We start from the raw sequence: 25,918 nt of genomic DNA, 5'->3' as shown, positions 1-25,918 counted from the left end.
CTTTTCTTTTCTTTTCTTTTCTTTTCTTTTCTTTTCTTTCTTTCTTTCTTTCTTTCTTTCTTTCTTTCTTTCTTTCTTTCTTTCTTCTTCCTCCTCCTCCTCCTCCTCCTCCTCCTCCTTCTTTTTTAAGATTTATTTAATGCATATGAGTACTCTATCTTCATGTACACCTGCATGTCAGAAGAGAGCATCTGATTACATTTATAGACAGTTGTAAGCCACTATGTGTTTGCTGGGAATTGAACTCAGGTCCTCTGGAAAAACAGCCACTGCTCTTAACCTCTGAGTCATCTCTCCAGCCCCCATCTGATGTTTTCAGTGTGATGGTTATAAGGAACCCTATGGAATCAAGATGCCTCCTGCATCCTGTTGTAGTTCATGATATTTGTGTCATCAGTCATGATGTTAGATGAAGTTCATTGTACTTTACTAAAATTAAGCCTGTGGTCCATGATGCTTTCAATGTGTGTCATTTAATGTAGTTTTTATTTATTTATTTATTTATTTGTTTATTTATTTATTTATTTTGGAAGGGACTTTTCTGCTTATCCAGTCAAATCCTTCTAGATGAAAGACACTGGGGATTTGTAGAGTTCCTGTCTGGTAGAGGTTGGAGTTGGCCTGTAATATAGACTCTCCAGACAGTCACTATCTACAGGCTTAAACACCTCTAGGATCTATTCAAATAGTGGATTCCTTGACAGGACTGGTTTCTCTTAAAAAAAAAAAAAAAAATTAAAGTTGGGCATGGTAGCATATACTTTTAGTCCCCAGCACTTTGGAGGAAGAGGCAGGCCTTGAGTTTGAGGCCAGCATAGTCTACATAGTGAGTTCCAGGACAGCCAGGGCTATGAAGAGAGACCTTGTTTTTGTTTTTGTTTTAATCAAACCACAATAACAAACTAAGGTTTAAGTTACTTGTATGTACTTATTTTACTTTATGTGGGCGTGGGCATGTGCACAGTACGTGTGAAGGTCAGAGGACAACTTCTGGGAGTCATTTCTTTCCTTCTACCAAATGTGTCCCAGGAACTGAAGTCAATTGAAAGGAACCGGTAAAGTGCCTTTACCTGCTGACCCACCTTACTAGTCTGAGACTTTTTTTTTTTTGTTTAAATCAGGGCTAGATCCTTGTCTCCTACTGCACTTGGAGATGGTACTTTGTATCATCCTTCTGCACATGGCAAGGCAACACTTGCTGCTTTCTCAGCAGGGAGTCTGTCTTGGCTTTTGTGATCTTTCTGGTTAGCTTTGAATCCTCAAATTTGTTTTCAGGTAAAACTTTATTGTATGACCTTTGCCTTGAGTCACATACGAATGTGAGGGCTGTTTGAGGCTTTTAATTAAATATATATATATATATATATATATATATGACAATTTTGCTAAGTAGAGCAGGTTAACTTAGACTCACTACTGTCGTCAAGCTGGTTGTAAGCTTAAGTTTCTGAGTTCTGAGTTGTGAACTCAGATTCTGAGTTCATGTGACACTGTATTTCAACTTAAATGTTTGTTTTCAGACTTGATCTTTTTATTTTGTCCATGTTGGCCTTAAACTCACAGTTGTGCTGCCTCGGCTTTCTAGTAGCTGCAATCACTACACATGCCACTCTGTCAGCCTTTTTGTAGTTTTTAGATTGAACCAAGACTGGAATTTCTTCAGGTACAAAACTTGGAAGTCAGGCACATCAGACAAGTCAGGGCTCTGGTTAGTTTGTCTCGGTCTACAGCAGTGGCTCTCAACCTTTCTAACGCTGTGACTGTAGTCTGTTCCTCATGGTGTGGTGACCCCAACCATAAAGTTATTTCCATTGCTACTTCATAACTGTAATTTTGCTACTCTTATGAATTGTACTGTAAATATTTGATATGCAGGATATCTGATATGCGAACCCTGTAAAAGGGTCATTTGATCCCCAAAAGGCTTATGACCCACAGATTGAAAACCGTTGGTCTACAGTCTCCTCTCCACACAGCATTAGTAGATAGTAGAAAGGCAGAAATGAAGGGTTGGGATGATGGCTCAGTCAGGAAAGTACCTGCCTCTTTAGCATGAGGACTTGAGTTCTGATCCCTTGCATCCATGTAAATGCCAGGCAAGCATCTGTGACTCCAGTGCTGGGTAGCTGGAGACAGGCCAGTCCCTGTAGCTCATTGTCAGCCAGCCTACTTAGTTGCTGACCTCTAGGTTTAGTGGAAAAACTGTCTCAAAAAATTCTGTTGAGAAGTGATTGAGGAAGACACCAGATGACAACTTCTGACTTCGTGTATCCCCACATGCATCCACATTTACACACAACACATATAAAGGTACAGTGGATAAGAAGATAAGATAGACCAGCACTGCATATAATGGGGAGGTACTTTGAGGAAAGGGTGACATTATTTTCTGGATGCTGATAATTGGGGTCTTCACCAACAGTGGCTGATAGGCAGAGGGCCAGAGGACTTCTGGCCTGTTGAAACCTGTGGTTAGGTACTTAGAATTAGCTGCAAGAATGTGGAATCCCAGGCTGTCCTTTTATTCCTGTTTCTGGTGACAGCAATTCTAAATTGGTAGAGGTGTGTGTGTCATACTTGTATAGAAAGATCTACAGATGTTTCTGTGCTTGAGAATGTTTTGAAATTCTCCTCTGGACTTAGCCATGCATAGTGACCCTGTGTTTTGCTTGGTTATTATTGATTTCAGTAAGAAACTCTTTATCCAGAAGGTGGAGCCCAGCAAGAAGATGGTTAGGGATAAAAATTGAGCTCTTGCCGGGCGTGGTGGCACATGCCTTTAATCCTAGCATAGGGAGGCAGAGGCAGGCGGATTTCTGAGTTCGAGGCCAGCCTGGTCTACAAAGTGAGTTCCAGGACAGCCAGGGCTACACAGAGAAACCCTATCTTGAAAAACCAAAACAACAACAACAACAAAACAACTGAGCTCTTGATTCTGCTGGAGGGGATTCCTGCCCAATGGCCTTCACCCACTTGGTTGAATAGTATTTTGGGGACTGGTTTTGTTATTCTCCTATTTTAAGCACAGAATAGCTTCTAAGTAAAAACAAAAGTTTGACTCAATCCAACATTTTCCTTTTAGGATCTTTCAAATGTAATAGTCATATTACTCTGGTTGTACATTCATACATGGGAAATGCTGGGTAAACACAGTGTCTTCAGGGCTCTTGGAACTTTCTGATAGACCTTGTTTAGCTCCCAAGGAATCTTGCACCTTGCTTGGAGAGATGCTGTTGATGGTAATGGATAAACCATACATACCTTCTGGCTATGATAGAATTGAAGGACAGTAGGAGAGGAGGGCATAGTGAGTCAATGTGAGTGAATAGAAGCAGTCTAACTGCAGCAGTGACATGGCTGGAGGAGCTGAGAGACCTTAACTTGTCAGATCATAGACTACCTTGTTGAATAAGGCTAGGACACTAGGGGAATGTGTGTGTGTGTGTGTGTGTGTGTGTGTGTGTGTGTGTACACCCTGACATATACACACACACACACACACACACACACTTTGAAGCCCTGGAGGAAGGTTCTTTCTGCATTACAAATATTCATATGTAAGAGTTCATCTTAGCATTTGACTTAGAGTCCTGGAGGCCAAGGTTCTTGTAAGAACTAGGGCTAAAGCTGGAGGCTGATTACAAAGTGCCAGGGGCAGATCTCTCGTCTGGAAGGGAAGTACTCTGTGCCTGCAGGCCCTGAAACAACTTTCTGATTCTCCAACTAGATTGTGGGGAGAAATATTTGTTGAATGAATTTAATTCCCAAGGAAAGATTCATGTTTAAGTGGTGGATAATATGATTTCAGATTAGAAACACAATTATTCTTAGTTGTCAGCTTCAATGTGAGTTAATTTTAGTAAAGGAAAAGCAAGAACCTGTTACTATTATTGTTTTCTGGTTAAGAATAGGTTACACTTAGTAAAGCTTCTAAATAGATATTTGTTCTAAATTTTACTCAAGATATTTTGATGGTGAAATGGAATTTTTGTAAAAGTTTATTTTATGTGTATGATTGTCCCCATGTGTGTATGTGTACCACATGTATGTCTGTTGCCTACAGAGGCCAGGTGAGGGTTTTGGATTCCCTGGAACTGATGTTACAAATGATTATGAGCCACCATGTCCATGTTAGGAACTGAATGTGGGTTTTGTGTAAGAGCAAATGCTCTTATTCACTGATTTCTCCAGGCCTGAAAATGGAATTTTAAGTTCATAAGTTGGAGTATCATGGTATTTGTAAAACAATTCTCATAGTTACTGATTTCTTCCTGTTCTGTACACAAATCTGCATTCTGAAGGTACTAGTTCATTTATCTGTTCTTTAGCAAATACCACGTAGTGTTTAATCACTCATTACAAAAGAAATTAATGAACAAATGACTGAATAAATGAACCTGGAAGTCCAGCAGGCTTTTGAGACCTCATGTTGTCTCATTGATAAGGTTCTTCAGAAACTCATGTCTGTTCCCACCAAGACCTTCTGCCCACGGCTTCTCCTTTCTAGAGCCTGTTCTGGTGGGTGTTCTGCTGCTCCAGAGCATTCTTTATCCTCTGTAGCGGTTAAGGTTAAAAGTTGTCAAGGTTAAGAGTTAGTCTGTCCTTTCCTCAGAAATTATCACTGTTAACCCATTGGTAGATTGTTGTGTACTGGATGTTGTTTTGTCTTGTTTGCCCCCAAAGTTGCACATGGATTAAAAAAAAAAATTCTCCTTAGAGTGGCTGTATCAACCCTCCTTCCTTTTGAAAAAGGGTCTTACTATGTAACTGTTGGCTTTACTGGAACTCTGTATGTAGAGCAGGCTGGTCTTGAATGCAGAGATCTACCTGCCTCTGCCTCCTGAGTGCTGGGATTTGTTGGGGATCTAGGAGTTGTCTCACAAACCACATGAACACCAATCTCAGTCAGACAGGGATGGTTTTATTGAACACATACCTAAAGACTGATCAACAAGGGCAACAGCTGAAAACTTTGAGCTGGATATTTCTCAGGGCCAGCTTATTGAGGCCCAAACCACAAAAACCACAATGAGCTCATACACAGGTGCTAGAAGTGCTACCTGGTGGATTCAAGCCATTTTAGAAATAACAGCTGGGGCTGCAGAGATGGCTCAGCCGTTAAAAGCACTGCTGCTCTACCAGAGGTCCTGAGTTCAATTCCAGCAACCACATGGTGGCTCACAACCATCTGTAATGGGATCCGGTGCACTCTTATACTGTGTGTCTGAAGACAACTGCAGTGTACTTATATAAATAAAAAAAATAAATCTTTTTTTGAAAAAAAGAAATAGCAGTTCATATTGACCTTTAATTTGATGGCTCCTATGTGAAGTTGATAGTTGTGAAATTTCTTCAGATTAACAAACCTCAGAACATAACAGGGTTTATATGTGGTCAGCCTGACCCTGTTCTGAGTCAAGGTATTTTTCTGTGTCAGTGCCTGGCAGGCATATATATTACCGTAACAATATGAAATAGCTGACAGGCATGGAACAAAATGGCTACAGCCGTGCTAGAGAAGTAGCCTTAAGTAGGATTAAAGGCATGGGCTGTCATGACTGATCTGATTTTTTTTTTTTTCTTTTAAATACCTGAGAACCATCTTGTTCAGGAACATCACTACCCAAGCCTCTCTTGTTGGCCAGACCAGGCTGCCCAAGCAAGGCTAACTTGCTACCGGGTATTTAGGAACTGAGGTGCTTTACAAATGTATGGTTCTACATTTAGCAAAAATAAGCCTTTATGTACCTAGAAATTAGTCTTCAGAGGGTTAGTGAAGCTACTGTCTGTAGCTCTAGAAGACTTAAGATGTCTGATGTGACTTGATAAGGCAGAGAAGAAAACCCACCAATTATTTGTTTGCTTTTACCTTCATTTTTGTTTGTATCAGTGTGTTTGCTGATCAAATGTTTGTTACATTTAGCAATTTTGAGCTGCTTCATAGATTGATGATTTCTTAAAACACTCAGCAGAGCAATGTATCAAATTCTTCTATCGAGTTTGGTTTTGGTGGACACGAGAGTAGTTTGCCAACATGTATGTCTGTGTATTGCATGCATGTTTGGTACCCTCAGAGGCCAGAAGAGGGCAACAGATCCCCTAGACCTGGAGTTAGATGGTTGTGAGCCAGCATATGGGTGCTGGGAACCAAGCCTGTATCCTAAAAAAGCATCCGCTGCTCTTAAGTGGTGAGCCATCTTTTCATTCCCATGACCCTCTGTATTTTTATCTAAGAATGAATATGTCACCAGGCATGGTGGTGCATGCCTTTAATCTTAGCACTTGGGAGACAGAGGCAGGTAGATCTCTGTGTACTCAAGGCTAGCCTGGTCTACAAAGTGAGTTCTAGGACAGCCAGGGTTACAAAGAGAAAAACCCTGCTTCAAAAAAACCAAATCAAACCAAAACCAAAACAAACAAACAAACAAACCAAAAAAAGAGTATCTCATTAATTTTCCATGAATTTCTATTTAAAATTTTTTTACTTCTTTTGTGTATGTATGTGAACAGACATGTACTATAACATATGGTGTGTTTCCTGCTCTGCTCAGGTGCATGAATCTGGGAGAGCAGAGCCTAAAAATGAGGTGGACTAAAGTCTCAGGCAATAGCCAACTTTATTCAGGGTCAAGAGGAGTCGAGTCACCTGAGCAAAGTGTGCAGTCACAAGCACAAAGACCGCACATGGCAAAAACAGGTTTTTCTCTATGGGCACATGAATAACAACAGCTGGAGCCAACTCACTTGTATCCGGAGGAGACAAACACATTCCAAGAATAATTCCAGGCGATTGAAGAAACTGTGTTCAGAAGACTTGTTTTCTTGGGTTTTTCTCACAAGCACTCAGAATTCTTGGATTGTGCTCTGATAATGGTAAAACTCAGAGGACAACTTGTAGGAGTCTTTTCTATGTGGGTTCTGTGGACATCAAAGTAAGGTCATCAGGTTTGATACGGTAAGCACCTTTACCCACTGAGCTATCTCACTGGCTCAGAGTTTCTACACCCTGAGAGAGATATGGTTGAACTCAGTACTTGGGGTGGGGGGTCTGGCAAGTTGGAAGTCCTCAGAACGTCAAGTATATTTTACCAGTTCACTTAGAACCAGGATACCAAGGCATAGTAGGTAGGAGACTAGGTGCGGAAGTGCCACACTGACTTGTCCATATCTGGTATAAAATTGCCAATGAGGCAGGCTGAACCTGTTGCTGCTGCTGCTGCTGCTGCTGCTGCTGCTCCTCCTCCTCCTCCTCCTCCTCCTCCTCCTCCTCCTTTTGGTGGTGGTGAGAGTGGTGGTTGTAGTAGGGTTTCTCTCTGTAGCCCTGGCTGTCCTGGAACTCACTCTGTAGACCAGGCTGACCTCGAACTCAGAAATCTGCCTGCCTCTGCCTCCCGACTGCTGGGACTAAAGGCGTGCGCCATCACCTGGCTGAGAATGTGGTTCTGGAAACAACAAGGTGTCTGTAGGACGGACATAGGTTTATTTACTTTTTATGTGTATAAATATTTTCCCTGCGTGCATATATGTGCACCATGTGTACATCTGTTGGATTTCCTAGAACTGGGGTCAGAGATCTTTGTGAGCCACAATATGGATGCAGGGAATCAAACTAGGATCCTCTGGAAGAGCAAGCAGCCAGTGTGATCTTAACTGCTGAGCCATCTCTCCAGCCTTGAGATGTTTTTGTTTGCTTGCTTGCTTGTTTTTGTTTGCTTTTGATGAGATCTTGCCATATATAGCCTGGCTGTCCTGGAACTCTCTTTGTAGACCAGGCTGGTCCTGGTCCATCTGCCTCTGGAATCCTGAAATTAGAGATTTTTTATTGTTTGTCGTTGAAATGTAGTTTTACCCAGACTGATTTGCTCAAACTGCTGGTGATACTGTTAAGTGCTAGGGTCACATATGTGTGTCAGTACACCCAGCTGTGGTGAATGGGGTGCTCTGACTTCCAGAGAGAAGAGGGAGAGTAGACTGGCTTTTTGTTGCTTTACATTTCAAATTTGTTGAGTAACCAGAAACATTAGCTTACCATGATTTTGGGTTATCAGGTCGGCATCAAAGTTGATGCGACTGTACCTCAAGGGGGTGACTCACCTCCTGACCCAAATCAGCTGGGTTTTCTGGAGACAGCAGGCCCCCGTGGCATGTGGCCCTCTCTGGGCATTGTGTGTCTTACGGACTGTGGTAACAGTCTGAGAAAGCTATGCATGATGCTTCATCACCCACCTAAAAATGATACAAGATATGCTGTTCCTAATAACAGCTGTAGTACAATAAGCATGTAGACTCTACACTTGAAGGCTTTTTTTCCTCAGGCATTCCATTTCGTAGCTGATGCTTTAAAATGTGATATTGCAACTATCATTACCTTTTACTACAGAATAAAGTCAGTCATTAAACCATAGTTATGGTTGCATGTTAGGACAGCAATGAGGGAGGTGCAACCATATTGGCCTTGTAAACATCACCCAGCTAAAGATCCTGACTCTTAAGTTTTCTGGGGCTGTGGAGTTGATGACATGCTGTGAGCTGTGTAAATAATGCAGTGCCTGCTAAGAGAGGTGTACCCAAGGGTGCAGGAAGCAGAATCCTGGGGCTCATAGGTTGGAAGTAGGTGGTGATATTTACTAAAGTGCTGCTCTGTGGTGTGTTTTCAAGTAGCCTGTCCTTCTCCTGTCCTTCCAGGGCCACCCATTCTAATTCTGCATCTCATTAATATGTACCCTGCCTCTGACTGCCGGAGCCTCCTATTTCTTGCCTATAAAACTGATGCCAGATTGGCTTAGCTCAGGCTTCAGAGCATTTTTTTACTTTCCCACAACATGCTGATGGCTTCAGACATGTGTCACCAACAGAGACATCTACTTTTGTGTTGATTTATATTGAAGTGCTAAGTACCTTCAAAGAAAAGTTTATTTTTACTTTTGAGCATTTTATTTATTTATAAATTTATTTTTGGGACATCATTTTATGTTTTACTATGTATCCCTGACTGGCTTAGAAATTGCTGTGTAGTCCAGGCTGGCCTTGAACTCAGACAGAAATATGCCTTCCCTGACCTTTTTCTCCCAAATAGCTTTAAACTTAAATATATAAATAAAATAAAAATTTTAAAAAATCAGCAGCTGGAGAGATGACTCTGTGAGTAAGAAGCTCCCTGGCTGCTCTTCCAGAGGGCCTAGGTTTGGTTCTGAGAGCCCACATCTTTGCCATCAGCAGTCTGTAACTCCAGTACTAGGGCATCTGACACCCTTTTCTGATCTCCACAGGCACTGCATGTTTGCAGTACACAGACATACATACAAGCAATCCATACACATAAAAACAAGTTTTTAAATTAAAAGTTTACCATGTTATATATATGGATGTTTTTCTTGTATATGTCTATATGCCATGTGGAGGCCAGAAGAGGGTGTCAGATCCCCTGGGACTGAAGGCATAAACTGTTGTAAACTATCATGTGGGTACTGCAGATTGAACTGATGTCTACTGGCTAAGGCTGTCAGGTGCAGGACCACATCTCAAGGCCAATCCTTCAAGAGGAACACATGGCACTAACAGCACAAGTTCCATCCGAGAAACTCTGGCAAATATTCTTTCCCAGAGGCTCTCAACTAGGGTCAAACTTGTTAAGGACTAGATTTGGTATTCTCACACGTGGGGAAAAAAATATTAATGGCAGTCAGCGGACAGAGGCAGTGACCCCATTGAACATCCTAGAAAGAGGATACCCTTACAACAAAGATAAATGAGACCCAAAAGTGAACAGATCTTGTTAAGAACCTACTTTGGTGTCAGAGGCAAGGATACCCAGGTCTCCAGAGGCTTGTGGTTGGCTCCTTGGCACTGTATAGCCACCCCTCAGAGCAGAAACAGTACAAGCCTCAGGGTTAGGGGTGCCAGATGCAGAGAGGAAAATCATGGGTACACTAACTCAGGCTCAGGTGGTACCACTTGGCAAAGATGCCAGAAGCCCAATTGTCTGGACAGGACCAGACAGGCAGCTGGCGTGCCATCTCCTTCTAACCTGTTAATCTCCAGCAGTTAATTCAGCAAGGTACCCAGGCTGGTGCCTGAGGAAGTGCCACCTAGGTACCATTCCTTACTTTCTGGTCCAGCTTCTCTTGGACTCTTGGCACAAATTTGGCTGGATCTCTGCTTGACAATGCCAGTCTTCGACATTTTACTTTCTGTGAGATTATGTCTAGTATTGCTCTAATTTAAGATTGTATTTATTACTGAAGTGAACTGTTAGCACAAAACTGCAAAGAAACACCTAAGAATTTGTATCTAGCTGCTACTAAAAACACCTTGTTTCTTTGTAGCACAGCAAGCCACTCCAGAATACAAATAAGACAAGTCAGGGACCTGAAGGAAAGGGGTCTGCCTGAGCCTACTTATATATAGTCCGTATACTTCCTAGAGCCTATCACAAATAGGCACTAGCCTATTTATTTATTATATATATAAATCAGACACCCCAGAAGAGGGCGTCAGGTCTCATTACAGACGGTTGTGAGCCACCACGTGGTTGTTGGGATTTGAACTCAAGATTTCTGGAAGAGCAGTCAGTGCTCTTAACTGCTGAGTCATCTCTCTAGCCCCCCACAAGAAGGATTTAACCCGGGGCTGGAGAGATGGCTCAGTGGTTAAGAGCACTGACTGCTCTTCCAGAGGTCCTGAGTTCAATTTCCAGCAACCACATGGTGGCTCACAACCATCTGATGACCTCTTCTGGTGTGTCTGAAGGCAGCTACAGTGTACTCATATAAATAAATAAATATTTTTTTTAAAAAAGGATTTAACCCAAGTGTTTCCTAGCTGGGAACACAAGACACTAATGCTGATACTTTTTCTTTACTTCACTCAAGCCTAAAATAAAATTCCTTTGAAAAGTTCAAAGCAGGACTAGAGCTGTATAGCTTAGCAGTTAAGAACAGTCATTTTTCACTGCAGAATACAGGATCTGGCCAGCCAATTGTTTGTGGACTGGACATGGGCACTTTTCTTGGGAAAGTAGCTTTGGTGGCACATCTGAACTGGCCATGTGTTTTGGGGATGATGCTTGATGTCTTTTGCATTGGTCCAAATCAAGGATACATCCAGATGCTATATTCTGCAGTAAAAAATGTGGCTTTCTTAATCTGTTTTAAGTTTCACTCTTGGCACTCCCCCAAATTAACACTACCAGTAGTAACAAATACAAATTTCCTGTTCTCCAGATCTCAGCTCTCATGCACCTCCTAACCTCTCATTTACTTGCTTAGGTAAACTGGGTATTTTCTGTGGCACTTGCTGTTTCATGTGTAGATGGGTGTTATAAAGGAAGTTGGCAGGGTTTGTGCCCAGTAGTACTCTGCCTTTTTCTGAGTCCATCCTGTCTGATGTTTCTGGAGTCTGCTGGGGTAGGTTGTGCTCTATAAAGTGAGCCTCACTCTGGCCAGAAGCTGCCATAGGGGTCAAGAGCCATTGGTCACACTGCTCTGGGTAGGTGCTTGTACAACGGCTCAGTAGAACTCAGTTCAGGTATAGACTCATCATCTTAGGACTTAGTGCTCTTCTCTGAGCTTCTGTTCTGGAGGCTTTTATTGCAACCATGGAAACCACTCAGATGATAAAGAAACGAAGGTTCTTAAGGCACATGCTTAAAAACCACAGGCCCATGTATCAACTTCTAGTGGTTTGCCTTCCAGTGGACTCTCCAAGGGCCAGAACTGTAAAATTAGCAGTCAGGAAGCATGAGCTGAAGATAGCTTTTCTTAGTAAATGTCCCTGAAGGCAGTATAAGTATTTATTGTTTGTATCTCTCAAAAGGTGTTTGATATCAAGGTCTTCTGTCCCAAAACAACCAGTTTGATGGGGGACTGTCAGGCCCATTTCTTCTGTGACCTCTTGCCCTCTTTCCAGAAGAATGCCTGCAGTTTGTGGTACTGTCTGCAGCCATTGTGGCAGGCTCTTTGAAACTTAGTTGTTCTCGAATGTCACTCAGCACCTTGCAGGGAATGGGTCTTGACTACTATGAAGAAACAATATTGTCCCCTATTGGGGCTTCCATGTGGACTTCAGTGTTACTCGGTGGTAGGGTGCATGCCTAGCATGTGGGAGGCCCTGGGTTTGATCTTAAGAAGTCAGTTGGCTCCTTTCCTAGATTCCGTTGGTTCAAGAAATGTGTTAGTGCGTAGTTAGGACTTCCAGATCGTGTCAGCTTGCCACAATCTATTTAAGATTTTATATTTTTGAGTTAGGTGTGATGGTGCACAGCTTTAATCTCAAAATTTAGGAAGCAGAGGCAGGTGGATTTCTGAGTTTGAGGCCAGCTTAGTCTATAGAGAGTTCTAGGGCAGCTAGGGCTACACACACTTTGTTTCCCCAAGAGGGAGGGAGGGGGAAGTAGAAGGAAGAGGGGAAGGAAGGAGGGAAGAAAGAGAAGAGAGAATTGTGTCTTGTGGTGGTTCATATCTATAATCCACAGTGGGATCAGGAGTTCAAGGACATCCTGGCCTACATAAAATCCTATCTCAAAACAACACCAAAAGTTTATATCTGAAAATTTCCATAGCATACTGACTGCTTTTGGCTACACAGAGTTTTTCTGTGTAGCCCTGGCTGTCCTGGAACTCACTCTGTAGACTAGGCTGGTCTGACTGAGATCTGCCTGCCTCTGCCTCCCAAGTGCTGGGATTAAAGGCAGGCGCCACCACGCTCGGCTGTTTAACAGGTTTTGTGTGTGTGGAAAATACTTGTCTAGTATTGTTGTGTTCCTTTCTATTCAACTTATTAAGTTCTACGTTTGCTGAAGGTTTCACTGAGACTTTGAACGCTGTTCAGCACACAAGAAAATGAAAACTTAATTTTCTGCTGAGAGTCTTAGATCCTTATTGTAGTCAGGTGGTCATATTTCATTAGTAATGTGTCTGGTTAGCACCTCCATATTTTTACACTTTGCCTAGCATGATTTAAGCAAACTCACCTGAAAGAAAAAGCCCTTTCCTTCTGCCACAGAGCAGGTCCAGGGTTACTGATGGTGGTTGCTTAGGTAGGAGCATGCTGCTGCTACCCTGGCCTTCCAGGAAGTCTGCTCGTAGGAGCCCAGTTCACATACTGCACTGTGGAGTAGGCAAGACACCCCCCCACCCCCCCACCCCCCGTGTTAGCATCTGCTCTCCCTTTCTTCACCTCCTCCGTACTCATTACGTTTAGGTCACAGGATGTTCTGTCTAGATTGGTTAAGCAGTTTGCAATCTTGAGATGAGCATCTCTTTTAGCTCTTCTAGGTGGCTAAGCTTTCCTTTGCTTACTCTTGGCTTCTGTGTGTACACCTGTCCTACTGTGTTTCCAGAGCCCTGGCTTCTTTATGGTTCTGCGTTTCTGTCTCTGTTTATCAAGAAAGCAGCCATCCTTGTCTGTCTTAGTTAAATCATACACAAAAATACTGCCATGTTTACATACATTAACTAGTCTACTTAGCTCATAGAGTTTTATTGTTAGGCTAAAGAAAACAGGAGGAGGAAAGAAAGGAAGAAAAGAAGCATAACATGTGGACTCATTTAGCTTATTATTTTTTCTGAGCAGTCTGCTGTATATAGTTTTTGAATGGGTCACCTTTTTTTTTTTTTTTAGTTTTTCGAGACAGGGTTTCTCTGTGTAGCCTTGGCTGTCCTGGAACTCACTCTGTAGACCAGGCTGGCCTCAAACCCAGAAATCCACCTGCCTCTGCCTCCCAAGTGCTGGGATTAAAGGCGTGCGCCACCACCGCCCGGCTCATGGGTCACCTTTTGATCAGTGGCAACCTTGATGAACACAGAACAGGTGGGTGGTTTAATAAGAGATACTGTGATTTCAGGCCCTAAATCCATCAAGTTGTGTACTTTTAAATTTTCTTTTGGGTATGCTGGGAATTGAATCCAGGTTCTCATCTATTCTAGGCAAACATTCTAGAACTGAGCTATAGAAGTTTTCTGGAGTTCTTGAGTGAGGAGGATGAGGACTGTTAGAGACTAGCACCTAAGTAATTTGCATATGCTGAGTTCACTTGATTTTAATTAATTAACTTACTTATTTTGTTTTGTTGAGACAGGGTTTCTCTGTGTAGCCCTAGCTGTTCTGGAACTTGCTCTGTAGATCAGGCTGGCCTCAAACTCAGAAATTTTCCTGCCTCTAACCCTGAGTGCTGGGATTAAAGGCGTGTGCCACTACTTCCTAGCCTGAGTTCACTTTATGATAGTATGTGTGTGGATGTGTGGTACATGAGAGAGTGCAGTCTCTCTCTCTATATATAGTTTTTTTGCCTGCTGCCTGCCTGCCTATCTATCTATCTATCTATCTATCCATCTTTCTATCGATCAATCAATTAACCAATCAATCATATAACAAGGCCTTCCTGGCCTGAGTTTTGACAGTTAAACTTAAGTTGGCAGTCCAGTTAGCACCCTAGGAATTGCTTATACTTTGCCGGTGCTTGGATTTCTCTTACTCTTTTTATTGATTTGGGGGGAGAGTTACGTACTACTTATTGAACCCAGGGCTTCATGCATGCTAGGCACCTCCTTTACAACTAACTGGGCTTTTGTTTTAATTCTACAGATTGAATTTAGGTTCCATACTTACAAATCAAGTAGTTTACTGACTGAACCATATCTCTTCAGTCTTATAGTTAGGATAGTGTCACCACTGTGAGGACATGCCAAAGGCAGAGCTGAAGAGAAGGCATTTATAGATGTGGGTACAATGTTTACATACTGCCAGTTTAGCTCTGAACACTTATTTTCTTTCTCAGTGACTCTTTCCCGCCTCCTTTTTTTGGGTGCAGGATCTTGCTATGTAGCCCAGGCTGGCTCAGAAGCCATGACTTTCTGCATGCTAGGGTTTCAGGTGTGCACTACCACACTTGGCTTATACTTTCAACTTTAACTGTGTGCTTCCTCTCATCTTTCATATTTCTGTCTCATTGACAGTTCTATAATCATTTTGTTGATAGTTGCTTTCCCAAATCATTTTAACAGTAGCACCCATGTTGGGTGCTAGCCATAATTGTACGAGTATTTCTTGCTTTAGCATAAGTCTTGCCAGCATTGGGTGTCTCTGTATAAAGTAAACATACTCCAGAATTACAAATGTACATACAATATTATGTCTGCTTTCCTTAGCCTGGCCTTGTGGAGTGGTTGGAGTAGTGCTAAGAGAGATGTGAGAATATGCCTGAAGATGAGCAAGGGGGCGGGGTGGGAGGGAAGGACTTTGGCTCCAGTGAACACCCAGATCAGATGTACTGGCATAAAGTGCTTATACTTGGTTCATCTGCTCAGGACAATGGAGCCATTCGACTTTTACCTCTTTCCTCTGTGTCTGCAGTATGACGCTGTGCCCATTCAGTCCAGTGTGGTGCTATGTTCCTGCCCATCCCCATCAATGGTGAGGTCCCAGACTGAGCCCAGCTCGTCCCCTGGCATTCCTAGTGGTGGTAGCAGGCAGGGATCCACCATGGATGGCACCACAGCTGAAGCCCGACCAAGCACCAACCCCTTGCAGCAGCACCCTGCCCAGCTGCCACCACAGCCTCGCAAGAAACGCCCTGAAGACTTCAAGTTTGGGAAAATTCTTGGCGAGGGCTCTTTTTCAACAGTGAGTATGTGCCTCTGCTGCTGTTGCTTGTTGAGCACAGGGTTCTCTAGGGATCACAGACTACTGAGAACACCTGACTAGGCATTGGTCTCCTTGTGCCCCTGTGGTTGTCTCCTGCTATGCATGTCACTAAAGTCTTGGAGAGAGTGTACTTAGCCTAGCCACCACGTGAAGAAAGCGTGGTTAAACTGGATTTTGTCTGTTTTGGTTGGCCCATACCTTTATTTATTATACTCGGGAGGCTGAGACAGAGGAGTTTGAACCTGGACCTTTCAAGGCCTACTTGGCAACATCTTAAATGCCTGTCTCAAAAACAAATAAGTAAACAAAAGCATTTGTTGATTTATGCTCTGTGTCTTCCTGTTTTAATGGACAGGCCATAGAAAACTAAAAGTTTCTTAGATTGAAAGTTAGTATCAGAGTTAGTATCTCTTTGTGGAGACTTTTGGTAACATTTAGTGACACCCCCACCTTTGGCCTGGTTTTGTTTGTTTGCTTGCTTTCTTTAGCTCCTAAAACTATGAGGGTAAGTGGTAAGTATTTGTTGGCGAGTTGGCCTTCAGAGTTTTTGTTCTAACTCCCAGGCCAAGTAGGTATTGCTACAGAGTAGTCCAGGTATGGGTCACTCACAATTTAAAACATTCTCCAATGAAACAGATTTCTGTGTTCCAATTCCAGTCTGAAGTAGGCACTCCAGGGTAGCTCCCGAGGCTCATCCTAAACAACCAGTCTTCCTTAGACCTGACTGTTTGAAGATTCCATATGAGAAATTGTGTTCTCTTCTTGTCTTTTTTATTTATTTTAAGATTTATTAATTTTATGTATATGAGTACACTATTGCTGTCTTCAGACATACCACAACAGGGAATCAGATCCCATTATAGAGGGTTGTGAGCCACCATGTGGTTGCTGGGAATTGAACTGGGGACGTCTGGGAGAGCAATCAGTGCTCTTAACCCCTGAGCCATTTCTCTAGCCCTTTAGAATTTTTGTTTTTTTTAAAGATTTATTTACTTGTTTTTGTTGTTGTTGTTGTTGTTTAACAAGGTGTCACTACCTAGCCTTCACTAGCCCAAAGCTTTTATGTAGCTTAAGCTGGCCTTGAGTCACAGAGATCTACCTGCCTCTTCCTTTTCAGTACACCCATTAAAGATGAGCGTCACCATGACTGACTGAAAATTTTTTCTCACTCTTTTTTATATTCATGAAAGATTCTAAAAAACAAAAGATAAAGTCTAGCTTACTTACATTCCTAACAGCTCATCCTAAATAGACTTTGTTGGCTCTCGCACTATAAGTTAGGTCTTAATTAGCAACTCCGGTGAAGTAACATAGAAGGATTGTGGCCTTATGAAAAAACCCTCCAACCATGAAGATGACTCCCCATGTCTTTGGTCCTCGCCACACGTTGCAGAAAGAGAACCGCTTGAGCTCTGTGGGTGTTGCATTCAGCTAGAGATGATAGTCTGCTGAAGTTCTTTTCCTCAGTTTACTCTTTATATTTATCTTCACGGGGCTGTAGGCACCATTCTTCCTGGTGGCATAAGTCATCCTTATTCAGTGCCATTTGGAACTCACGCTGTGAGGCACCTGGGAAAGAAAGCCTGCAAGCTAGAGGCTCCTTCCTGGCTCTGTGCCGTCTGAAGCTCTGGGTCTCAGATTAGGTGTCAGACTGATTCATCTCTCTATTCTTGAAATAGTGAACACTTAAATTGGATTTCCAGGGGAGGAGTAAAGGACATACAGTTACCAGATTGAGCAGGATATTCACTTGGCAGAGCCTGAAACTAGTGCTAGAGAGCAGACAGGCTCCCAAGTACTCTGTCACATCCAAGATAGTAATGACATCACCCCTAGTAACATGGAGCAACATATCCCGTGCACTTCTTTAGAAGCCTCTGTTCTGTAGGAAACCTGCTTATGAAATGCTAAGTTTAGAAATCTGATCACAAGCTGGGCATGATGGCACATGCCTTTAATCCTATCACTTAGGAGGCTAAAACAGGTGAATCTGAGTTCAAGGCCAGTCCAGTTTACAAAGTGAAAGCTCCAGCCCAGGCCAGCCAAGGTTACATCTCGAAAAACAACACCCCTCACCTCCGCCGCCCCCCCCTCAGTAAACCATGGTGCTTTCTGACATAGAAGAACATGTATACATGTCCATGAAAGAATGTGAATATATATAATCTCCATCCCAGGGGGAATAAACTACTCCAGGCTGCTCCCTTCACCCTCATGGCTGGGAGTCAGTATATGCAGTGTGTTTCCTCAGAAAGTTTTTTTGGGTTCTTTCTACTTAAATATATTCAGTCCTTCCTTGTTCCTGGTGGCCTGGGCATCTTAGAGTGCTTTTCCAGGATTGTTTCTAGGGAGCCCTGTCACAGGATGTAACTTATAACCTGTGGCCTTCTTTTGCCCAGGTCCAGTGATTTCTTAGGGGCATGTTTCACTTGCACTTCGGTTATCAGTCCATCATTGCAAAGCATCTTAAAAAAAAACAAAAAACCACACATCCATTTATATTTATTGACCATGTTGGAGAAAAACTGTTTTTGACAAAGCTGCCCCTTGCAGGCTTTGGTTAAACCTTGGTCCTCCCAGCTCTTTTCAGTCTGGTACTTCAGGTGTGCCCAGGGTTTGCTAGTACTCTATCCCTGAAGTGGGTGGAGTCTGAACACAGACGGAGATGTACTCTGTATGGAGAACATTCTGTAAAGATGGTTTGTTCCGTGCTGTGTTACCTCTTGGTACACAGTAGAGTTATGTTCATGCTATCAAATGAAATATATGACAGCAAATGTATGAGAAGCCTAAGTCAGGGGCACCTTTTTTATTAGGATCTATATTAAAAAGACATATTCTTTTTCTTTTCTTTCTTTGTTTTGTTTTTTGAGAAAGGTTTCTTTGTGTAGCCCTGGCTATTCTGGAACTTACTCTGTAGACCAGGCTCGCCTCACACTCAGAGATCCTTTTGTCTCTGCCTTCTGAGTGCTGAGAGTAAAGGCATGCACTGCCGCTGCCTGGCTAAAAACACATATTCTTGAAGTTTTTCCGAAGGAATTTCTAGTAGCCACTTGTGGTAGTATTAGGAAATGTCAACCTAGATTTTTTGTTGTTGTTGTTTGTTTGGGATAGAGGGTGTTGAAACAGGGTCTCACTGTGTAATGCAGGGTTGCTTCTGGCTCCCAAGTGTTAAAGATACATAGATGTGCACTACCATGCCTATTGTTTTTTTTTTTTTTTTTTCTTTTTTTTTTTTCGCCTGGCTTGCCCATTGGTACTTTGTACTATGACAACTTTTGGTAGCTGGCTGATTATGAACTTTTGAAAACAATGGCATGATCACTGTTGACCATTTCATGTTTGCTGTCATGCTCTTGTTAACTATTAGAACATATGAACACAAGCAGTGGCTTCCTGATGTGTGTTAGTACAGAATCCAGTGTCGCTTTACATGTAAACAGTAACTTATCAGACTGATCTCATTATTACATTATGTTTTTTTTTTTTTTTTTTTTNTCCCCAAACTAGGTTGTTCTGGCCCGAGAACTGGCCACTTCCAGAGAATATGCTAGTAAGTACTAACTCAAGTGAGCTGTATGTCTGGCATTCAGGGGTGGTGCCACTTTTATTCGTAAGGCAACCTGGGCAGTTGCAGGGCCTGTGCTGATTTTAGAATCTATGACAAGGTTAGTCTTCAAACCTTCTAACCTTGGGTGGGTGGTTTTGGGACAACTTCAGTTTATACCAGTTACCTTTAAAAATTTACTGGGTTGTGTTGTTCTTTGTTTACATTTTCTAATGTTAGTAAACTCACTTCTCTCTTACCTTAAGTTAAAATTCTGGAGAAACGTCATATTATAAAAGAAAACAAAGTTCCGTATGTTACTAGAGAGAGAGATGTGATGTCGCGCCTGGATCACCCCTTCTTTGTGAAACTTTACTTTACATTTCAGGACGACGAAAAGCTGTGTATCCTTTGCATGGTCAATGCAAACCATGGTCTGAAAACCACCTTGTGTTTTAGATTTGTGGCTACATCGATTGTTCCTTGAAAGGAAGGGCACAGCACAGATCTCTGTGGGTACCCTTGGAGGCAATAGACAGCACCAGCACATGGCTGAGGCTCACCGTCGTGAGTGCCCTCAGTGTTAAGGTGTTTATTGATAAATGTTGTACTTAATGGACTGTTGTTGTTTTAGTTGTGCTTGCTGGATATTGATGTAGAAATGTTTCTTCATTCCTCTAGCAAATGTTCTGTCTGGAGTGTCTGTTAGGTATTATTGACTTCTGCTTTTAAAAAGTTGAGGACCTGAGAGGAAAAAAATGATCATGGGCCTCTTTAGGCTTTTGGAGTTGGCATTAACTTTTCTATACCCATCGGAAGGAAAACTTGACTGGTTATTGAAGAAGTTCAGGAGTGACTTAGAGGAGCCCGGAGTGCTACCTTCCTGAAGCTTTATGTCTGCTGGGTTTACTCAGCCTCTCCAGCTCCTCAGAGCTGTTCAGCAGATTCACCTTGTGTGTATGCTCATTGCTGTTTGTTCACATTCCTCTTCTCCTCCTTTTTATTTACTTATTTATTTTCTCTCTCCCTTCCCCCCAAGGTTTCAGTACATAGCCCTGGCTGTTTTGGAATTCACTATGTAGACCAGATTGACCTCTCACCCCCAAGTGCTGAGATTGAAGGCGTGCACCAACACTCCCACCACCTGCTTTCACTTTTAATGACAACTCTGGCTTCTGCTAGATGTGTCTATGAATGGAGAATCCCTTCATTCTCCCATTTCGAAGTGCTCATTTAACAGGGGAATAAGCAAAATGCTGATAAGGGAAGGCTCTTCCTTCTTTGTTGTATTAATATACCTTGGGAGAGCTTGTGCATAGACTATTAAAAACGATGTCACAAATGTCCAGGTCGCAGGGTGAGTTGGAAGGACAGGTGTGAGTATGTGGAGTGTGAGTCTTTGAGCCCTGTAGATACGGGAGGGCAGAAGCATGTGTGGCTCACAGTGAACCAGCTCCTTGAGCTGCGAAGTACTGCTACCAGTTCTGGGTTTTCTCCAAGTATGGAGGAGTATGGGGTTTGCTCTGACTCTGGTAGTTGTGGTCTAGACATGGGGAAAGCAAAGTTAGGTGTCTGGTGGTGTTTGCCTTCAGAGCCTGGTCTACACTGTCATCTGTTATTGAGCCCAGAGAGATTGGCCAGTGGCTAGATGGCAGTAGGTTGTCATTTGATACATGTGGTTCTTGGTTGAGGTCTGTGTGGACCCATTCTGAGGAGGCGATATGCAGATAAGAGTTGTTACCTACTTGTCCAGCTACCCAGAAGAAGCCTCTGGGAACATGGAGATTCAGAGGCAACAGATCACATAGGTTCTGATGAAGGCCTGCCTAGTTGCCAGCCAGGCAGTCTAGTATGTGGCCTGTGCCTGATTAGAGGATTAGCCCATGAATAAGTTATTGAAAGTTGGATAGGCAGTTCTTGGGAGCAAAGTTCATGACAAAGGTGAGGCAGCAGAGACAGAGGGCCTGCTTAGAGAGTACTGGTGCAAGATCCAATAGGAGAACAGGAACATTAGGAGAACAGATGAGCTGATGAAGATGATGGTCTTTAGAGCAAATAGGGCTTATTTTATTATCCCAGTATCCCTGGTCCTCCACTTCTGCTGTCAATCACACAACAGCTGTCAGTAGTATCTTTGTATTTCATTACATGTCTCTCTGAACCTGTGTTGATTACTCTTTATGTCCCCTGTGCATGAAAGTACCCCTTTTTGAGTCCATGAAATCTGTAGTTACCAGATGGAGGTCTAGGCTCAGGCCTAAACTTTTTTTTTTTATTAAGTTATTTATTTATATTCCAAATGTTGCTCCCTTCCTGGTCCCCTCTCCATTCCTCCTCCTCCCTTGCTTCAAAATTTTTGACCCAGAATTGTTCCTGTGTAAAGGCCTACATTTTTCTGCCAGGGTTCAAAACAATGTTTTCTATTGACCTTGAACCTCTGTTACTAGTCAGCTTTGTGTCATTGCTACAAAATGCCTGCAGCATTTAGGTCTTTGAGGGGAAGAGATTTGTTTAGTTCACAGTTTGGAGGCTGAGTGTCCGGATGGGATGCGTGGTGTATGATGTAGTCCTGTATATAGCGAGTAGTGGACCGTGTGTGAAAAAAGGATCACACCTCAAGCCAGGAGGTACAGTTGAGTGGGTGTGCTTGGGTTCGCTTCATGGCAATCTTCTTTGGGGACTTTGCAATGACCAGTGAGTCTCAGGAGCTCAGTGACCACAGACATGTCAGTAAACCCTGCTTCTTAAAAGATCTTACCACTTCACACTTCTACTACCTGAAACCAAGTCTTCTCATCCTACACATCCTTGAGACACCCAGTTTTCCTCAAGACTGGATAACCAAGACAGAGTCAGTCACAAATGCTTGATTTCATCTTCTGACACAGTGGTAGGATCAGAGCTCAGAAACCAGACCAGAGTGTTCTTGCTATGTGATTCCAAATGAGACTGGCCACATCAGTTCAGGAGGAAAGAACTCTGGGTCTTTGTCTAATGGCACATACTGTTCTTGGTCTAAGACCCAAAGGATCATAATGGCTCTCCTACTTGCCATGAGAATGAGATCCAGTGACTTCTGCCTCACTGAGAATCCTTATTATATATACATTGTATTATGAAAGAAAAATGAAACTTTTTGCATGAAGAAATGCCAGATATGAGATAACACTGCCCTTCATTTAGTCATAATTTCAAGTGGAGGAGAGGGATTAGCCCTTGTATATTTTCCTTTCACTACCTTTAAGAGACTTGGGTTGAACCCAGACCCATTTAGAACAGGTTGAGATGAGGCAGAGCCTGGGGACACCTCAGCCATAGATTGAAAACAGACAGATGGACCACACAGGGTCTACTGAGGGTTCTTCATCAGATATACTATGGGACTCTGGGAAAGTAAGTCCAGAGGCTAGGTCAAACACAAGGTTTCTCTATTGTGGCATAGTCCTGGCTTGATCAGAGCCTAAACAGTGGGGAACCTTCTTTTTTACTCCCGGCTGTTTCCCACCCTACTATCTTTGAGTTCCCACCAGACCAGTCTATACCTGCTTGTCCTTGTGATGCCTCATTTGTTGCATGGAGTCAGGACCATTGCTTTTGACCAGAGGACTGGGTTCTTGTCCTGTCCATTGTTTTCTTTGTGAACTTGAGTCAATTGCTTAATCTCTCAGCCAGAACATTCTGGAATGGGGAAGGTTATAATTACAGAGAACCATCAGCCTGATAAATAATCCTAGGTACCTGCTATATTTAGGAGCTACTACTTGTCTCTGCTTCCCTTCCGAGCTGAGACCCATAGGTGTTCCTCTCATGGGAGTCGGGACCCAGTGAAGGGTCAGATCAAGGGCAAAAGAGTGAGAGGTTACCCCCTGTTCTCTTGACCCCATGTGGCCTTATATATTATACCTGGGCTCCTAACTAGTGAGGCTCTGCTGTCAGCCTATGTTAGGCCAGAACCGGTGGCTCCATGGCACATCTTAGTGTTTCTGCTGTGGTAATAGAATACCGTGGCCATGAACAACTTGGGGAGGAAGGGTTATTTCAGCCTAGAGTCCCACACCACAGTCCTTCACTGAGGAACGTCACGACAGTAAATGAGGGCAGAGACCTCAAGGCAGGAACTGTTGCAGAAGCCATGGGGGAGTGCTGCTTACTATCTTGCTCCCCATGGCTTGCTCAGTCTGTATACCCAGGGATGGTACCAGCCACAATGGGCTAGGCCTTCCCACACCAATCATTGATTCAGAAAATGCTCTAGAGACTTGCCTACAGGCAAATCTTAAGAAGGTAGTTTTTCAATTGAGTGTCTCTCTTCCCAGATGACTTGTGTCAAGCTGACATAAAACTAGCCAGGACCAAGGCATCAGCCTCCCTTTTGAGGGATCAGACAGGGTGCAGCTGGGCCTAAGAGCCATAGTGCATAGTTCTGTTCTATTCTCCATAGTGCATGTTTCAGGTCTCTATCAGACTTTGTCTGATTCGAGGGGCATAGGTTGTCAGAGATGGTCCTGCCAGGGGCATCTTTACCAGCTTTGGTTGTAGTCCTGTCTCTTCTGGGTTACTTCCTTACCCAGAGCTTCAGGCTTCTTCCTTGGTTGTTGATAGCAGTGCCTTGGCAGACAAAAGCCAGAAAAGAGCAAGAAGTCCACCTTGGCTTCTTGTATGAATTTCAAGTTTGACCTCATCATTGCTACTTAGTTTAGCATTTAGGCCCTTGTGACCCAGGCTGTCAGAGAGGTTAGCACTTTAGTCCCCTTCAAAGAAGGAAAGCATGAGTAGACACATATTGTAGCGTGGAGGGGCCAGGAGGTTATTTTTCACCTCCCCAGCAGATGTTTCCCAAATAGATCAAGTGACTTGTTAGAAAGCATGGCACTTTTATGCCTAGAAGGACTGTTAGCCCAGCCCATGGAATACAGCAAGTTCAGGCAAGGCTCACAATGGTGGCAGTCATTCAGGGTTCTGTTAGGACTTCAGAACTGTGTGCTTTAAAGGCATTCACATGTTGGTGCCTTGCCCTGGTCTATTGATCCAATAGCCATCTAGGGACTTCCTTTCATCGGCCACAGTGGCCTCTGGGGACCATTTGTCTGGAAGGGCACCAAGGGCTTGAAAGGTGCTGTCCATGTTTTTTTAGGGACTGTGTCTTAGGAATTCTGTGCTGGCACCTGGTCTTGGATCTGACCCTTTTGGGGGCAACTTTTCTTGGAGCACAGGTACCTTCAGTTTGCATTTGAAAAAAAGAAGGTTCTTCCAGGACTTTTAAGGTTAATTTTCAGAAAAATATATTTTTTCCATTCTTCCTTAACCACAAAATATTCAGATTTTGGCCTTAGTTATGCCAAAAATGGAGAGCTACTTAAATACATCCGCAAAATTGGCTCATTTGATGAGACCTGTACCCGGTTTTACACGGCTGAGATTGTGTCTGCTTTAGAATACTTGCATGGCAAGGGCATCATTCACAGGTAATGGACACTGCCCCGGATGGTGTGTATAGCACAGCTCCTGTGATGGGTAGGGCCAGTGGCTCTGATCTGGACAAGTAATTGACACCAGTCCTCTGGGGTTGGCATTGGCTGGCCTTATACAAATTATGATATAGGTATTTTTAGATGGTGGCTCACTGAGAAAGCTGTAAACAGGCTAGAAGTAAAAGGACCTTGCACTTTGAAAGTTCATGTCTAAGTCATCAGTTCAACTTGGGTGAGGTGACTTCCTGTGACACTAGTAGCTTGGTGCTTTTTATTTTGTCAGTTGCAACTTTTGTACCTATTTAATAATTCTGGTCGCATTTTTTAATTCATTTTGATAAAAGGCAGATTAGAACTGTGTTTTATGAACTGAGAAAATAAGTTCAATAGTATATTACTAAAAGTGGTAGATGAAGTAAGCAAGGTTGGCCATTGGAAGCCAGAGTTGTTAAGTTTGTAATAATTCACCTGCTTTATAAAGATAAAGTGATACAGTTATAAAATGATGTTGAAGTGCCTATATCCTGTGCTGTTGATACTTGTTTGATGTGAACTTTGGGCTTGTGTTCTTTGTTTTTAGTCTTGTAAAGGTAAAGATTCATCACTTTATTTTGTTTCCAACAAAATGTTGAATATGTGATAATGCTGCTGCTTTCAAAAACATTTCATCTCAAAGGTAAAATTCTTTTACAGAGACCTTAAACCAGAAAACATTTTGTTAAATGAAGACATGCACATCCAGATCACAGATTTTGGAACTGCAAAAGTGTTATCCCCAGAGAGCAAACAAGGTATGTTTGTTTGATTTTTTTTTTTTTTTTCTTTTAAAACAGAGCCCTGTTCTGAGCTTAAGCCTAAGAGCAGCTTTGAGTCACATGTTGCATCGCATAGTTACTATCACTAATACAGAGAGGTTCCTTTTGGCTCCCTTTGTTCAGTTTGTGAACTCTAGTAGTGGGGGAAGGACCAAAGAAAGCTCTGCTAGTTCTTGCTTGCTCCTTAGAACATCATGTCAGGTCACTTGTGAACCTAGGGGTAGAGTTGATGGCATGCATACACACACACACACACACACACACACACACACACACACACACACACACACACCCAGGCAGCCTAAGGAAGGTTCTAGGAAAATTTTACCTGTTTATAATCACCAACTTTCCAAGCCCTGTTCAGAGTTAGCATATAGCATTGGATCATTTTCTAACGCTTTTACTATCAGGGGAATCTTTTTAGTCCAGAAAAGTAGGATGGC

General features: G+C 42.8%; 1 protein-coding gene across 1 annotated transcript in view; it reads left to right on the top strand.

Annotated features, from left to right (window-relative positions):
- Pdpk1 (3-phosphoinositide dependent protein kinase 1) overlaps positions 1-25,918 on the top strand; it is a 61,173-nt gene that overhangs the window by 15,306 nt on the left and 19,949 nt on the right. Inside the window, exons 2-6 of the mRNA XM_021220956.2 lie at positions 15,352-15,621; positions 19,153-19,195; positions 19,456-19,593; positions 24,510-24,654; positions 25,354-25,451. Of these exons, the coding sequence (XP_021076615.1) occupies positions 15,352-15,621; positions 19,153-19,195; positions 19,456-19,593; positions 24,510-24,654; positions 25,354-25,451 (694 nt within the window). The remainder of the gene's footprint in view (positions 1-15,351; positions 15,622-19,152; positions 19,196-19,455; positions 19,594-24,509; positions 24,655-25,353; positions 25,452-25,918) is intronic.

This window comes from Mus pahari, chromosome 21, assembly GCF_900095145.1.
Source record: "Mus pahari chromosome 21, PAHARI_EIJ_v1.1, whole genome shotgun sequence".
Taxonomy (NCBI): Eukaryota; Metazoa; Chordata; class Mammalia; order Rodentia; family Muridae; genus Mus; species Mus pahari.
The sequence above is the reverse complement of the archived record's forward strand: the minus strand, read 5'-3'. Positions and strand labels throughout refer to the sequence as shown.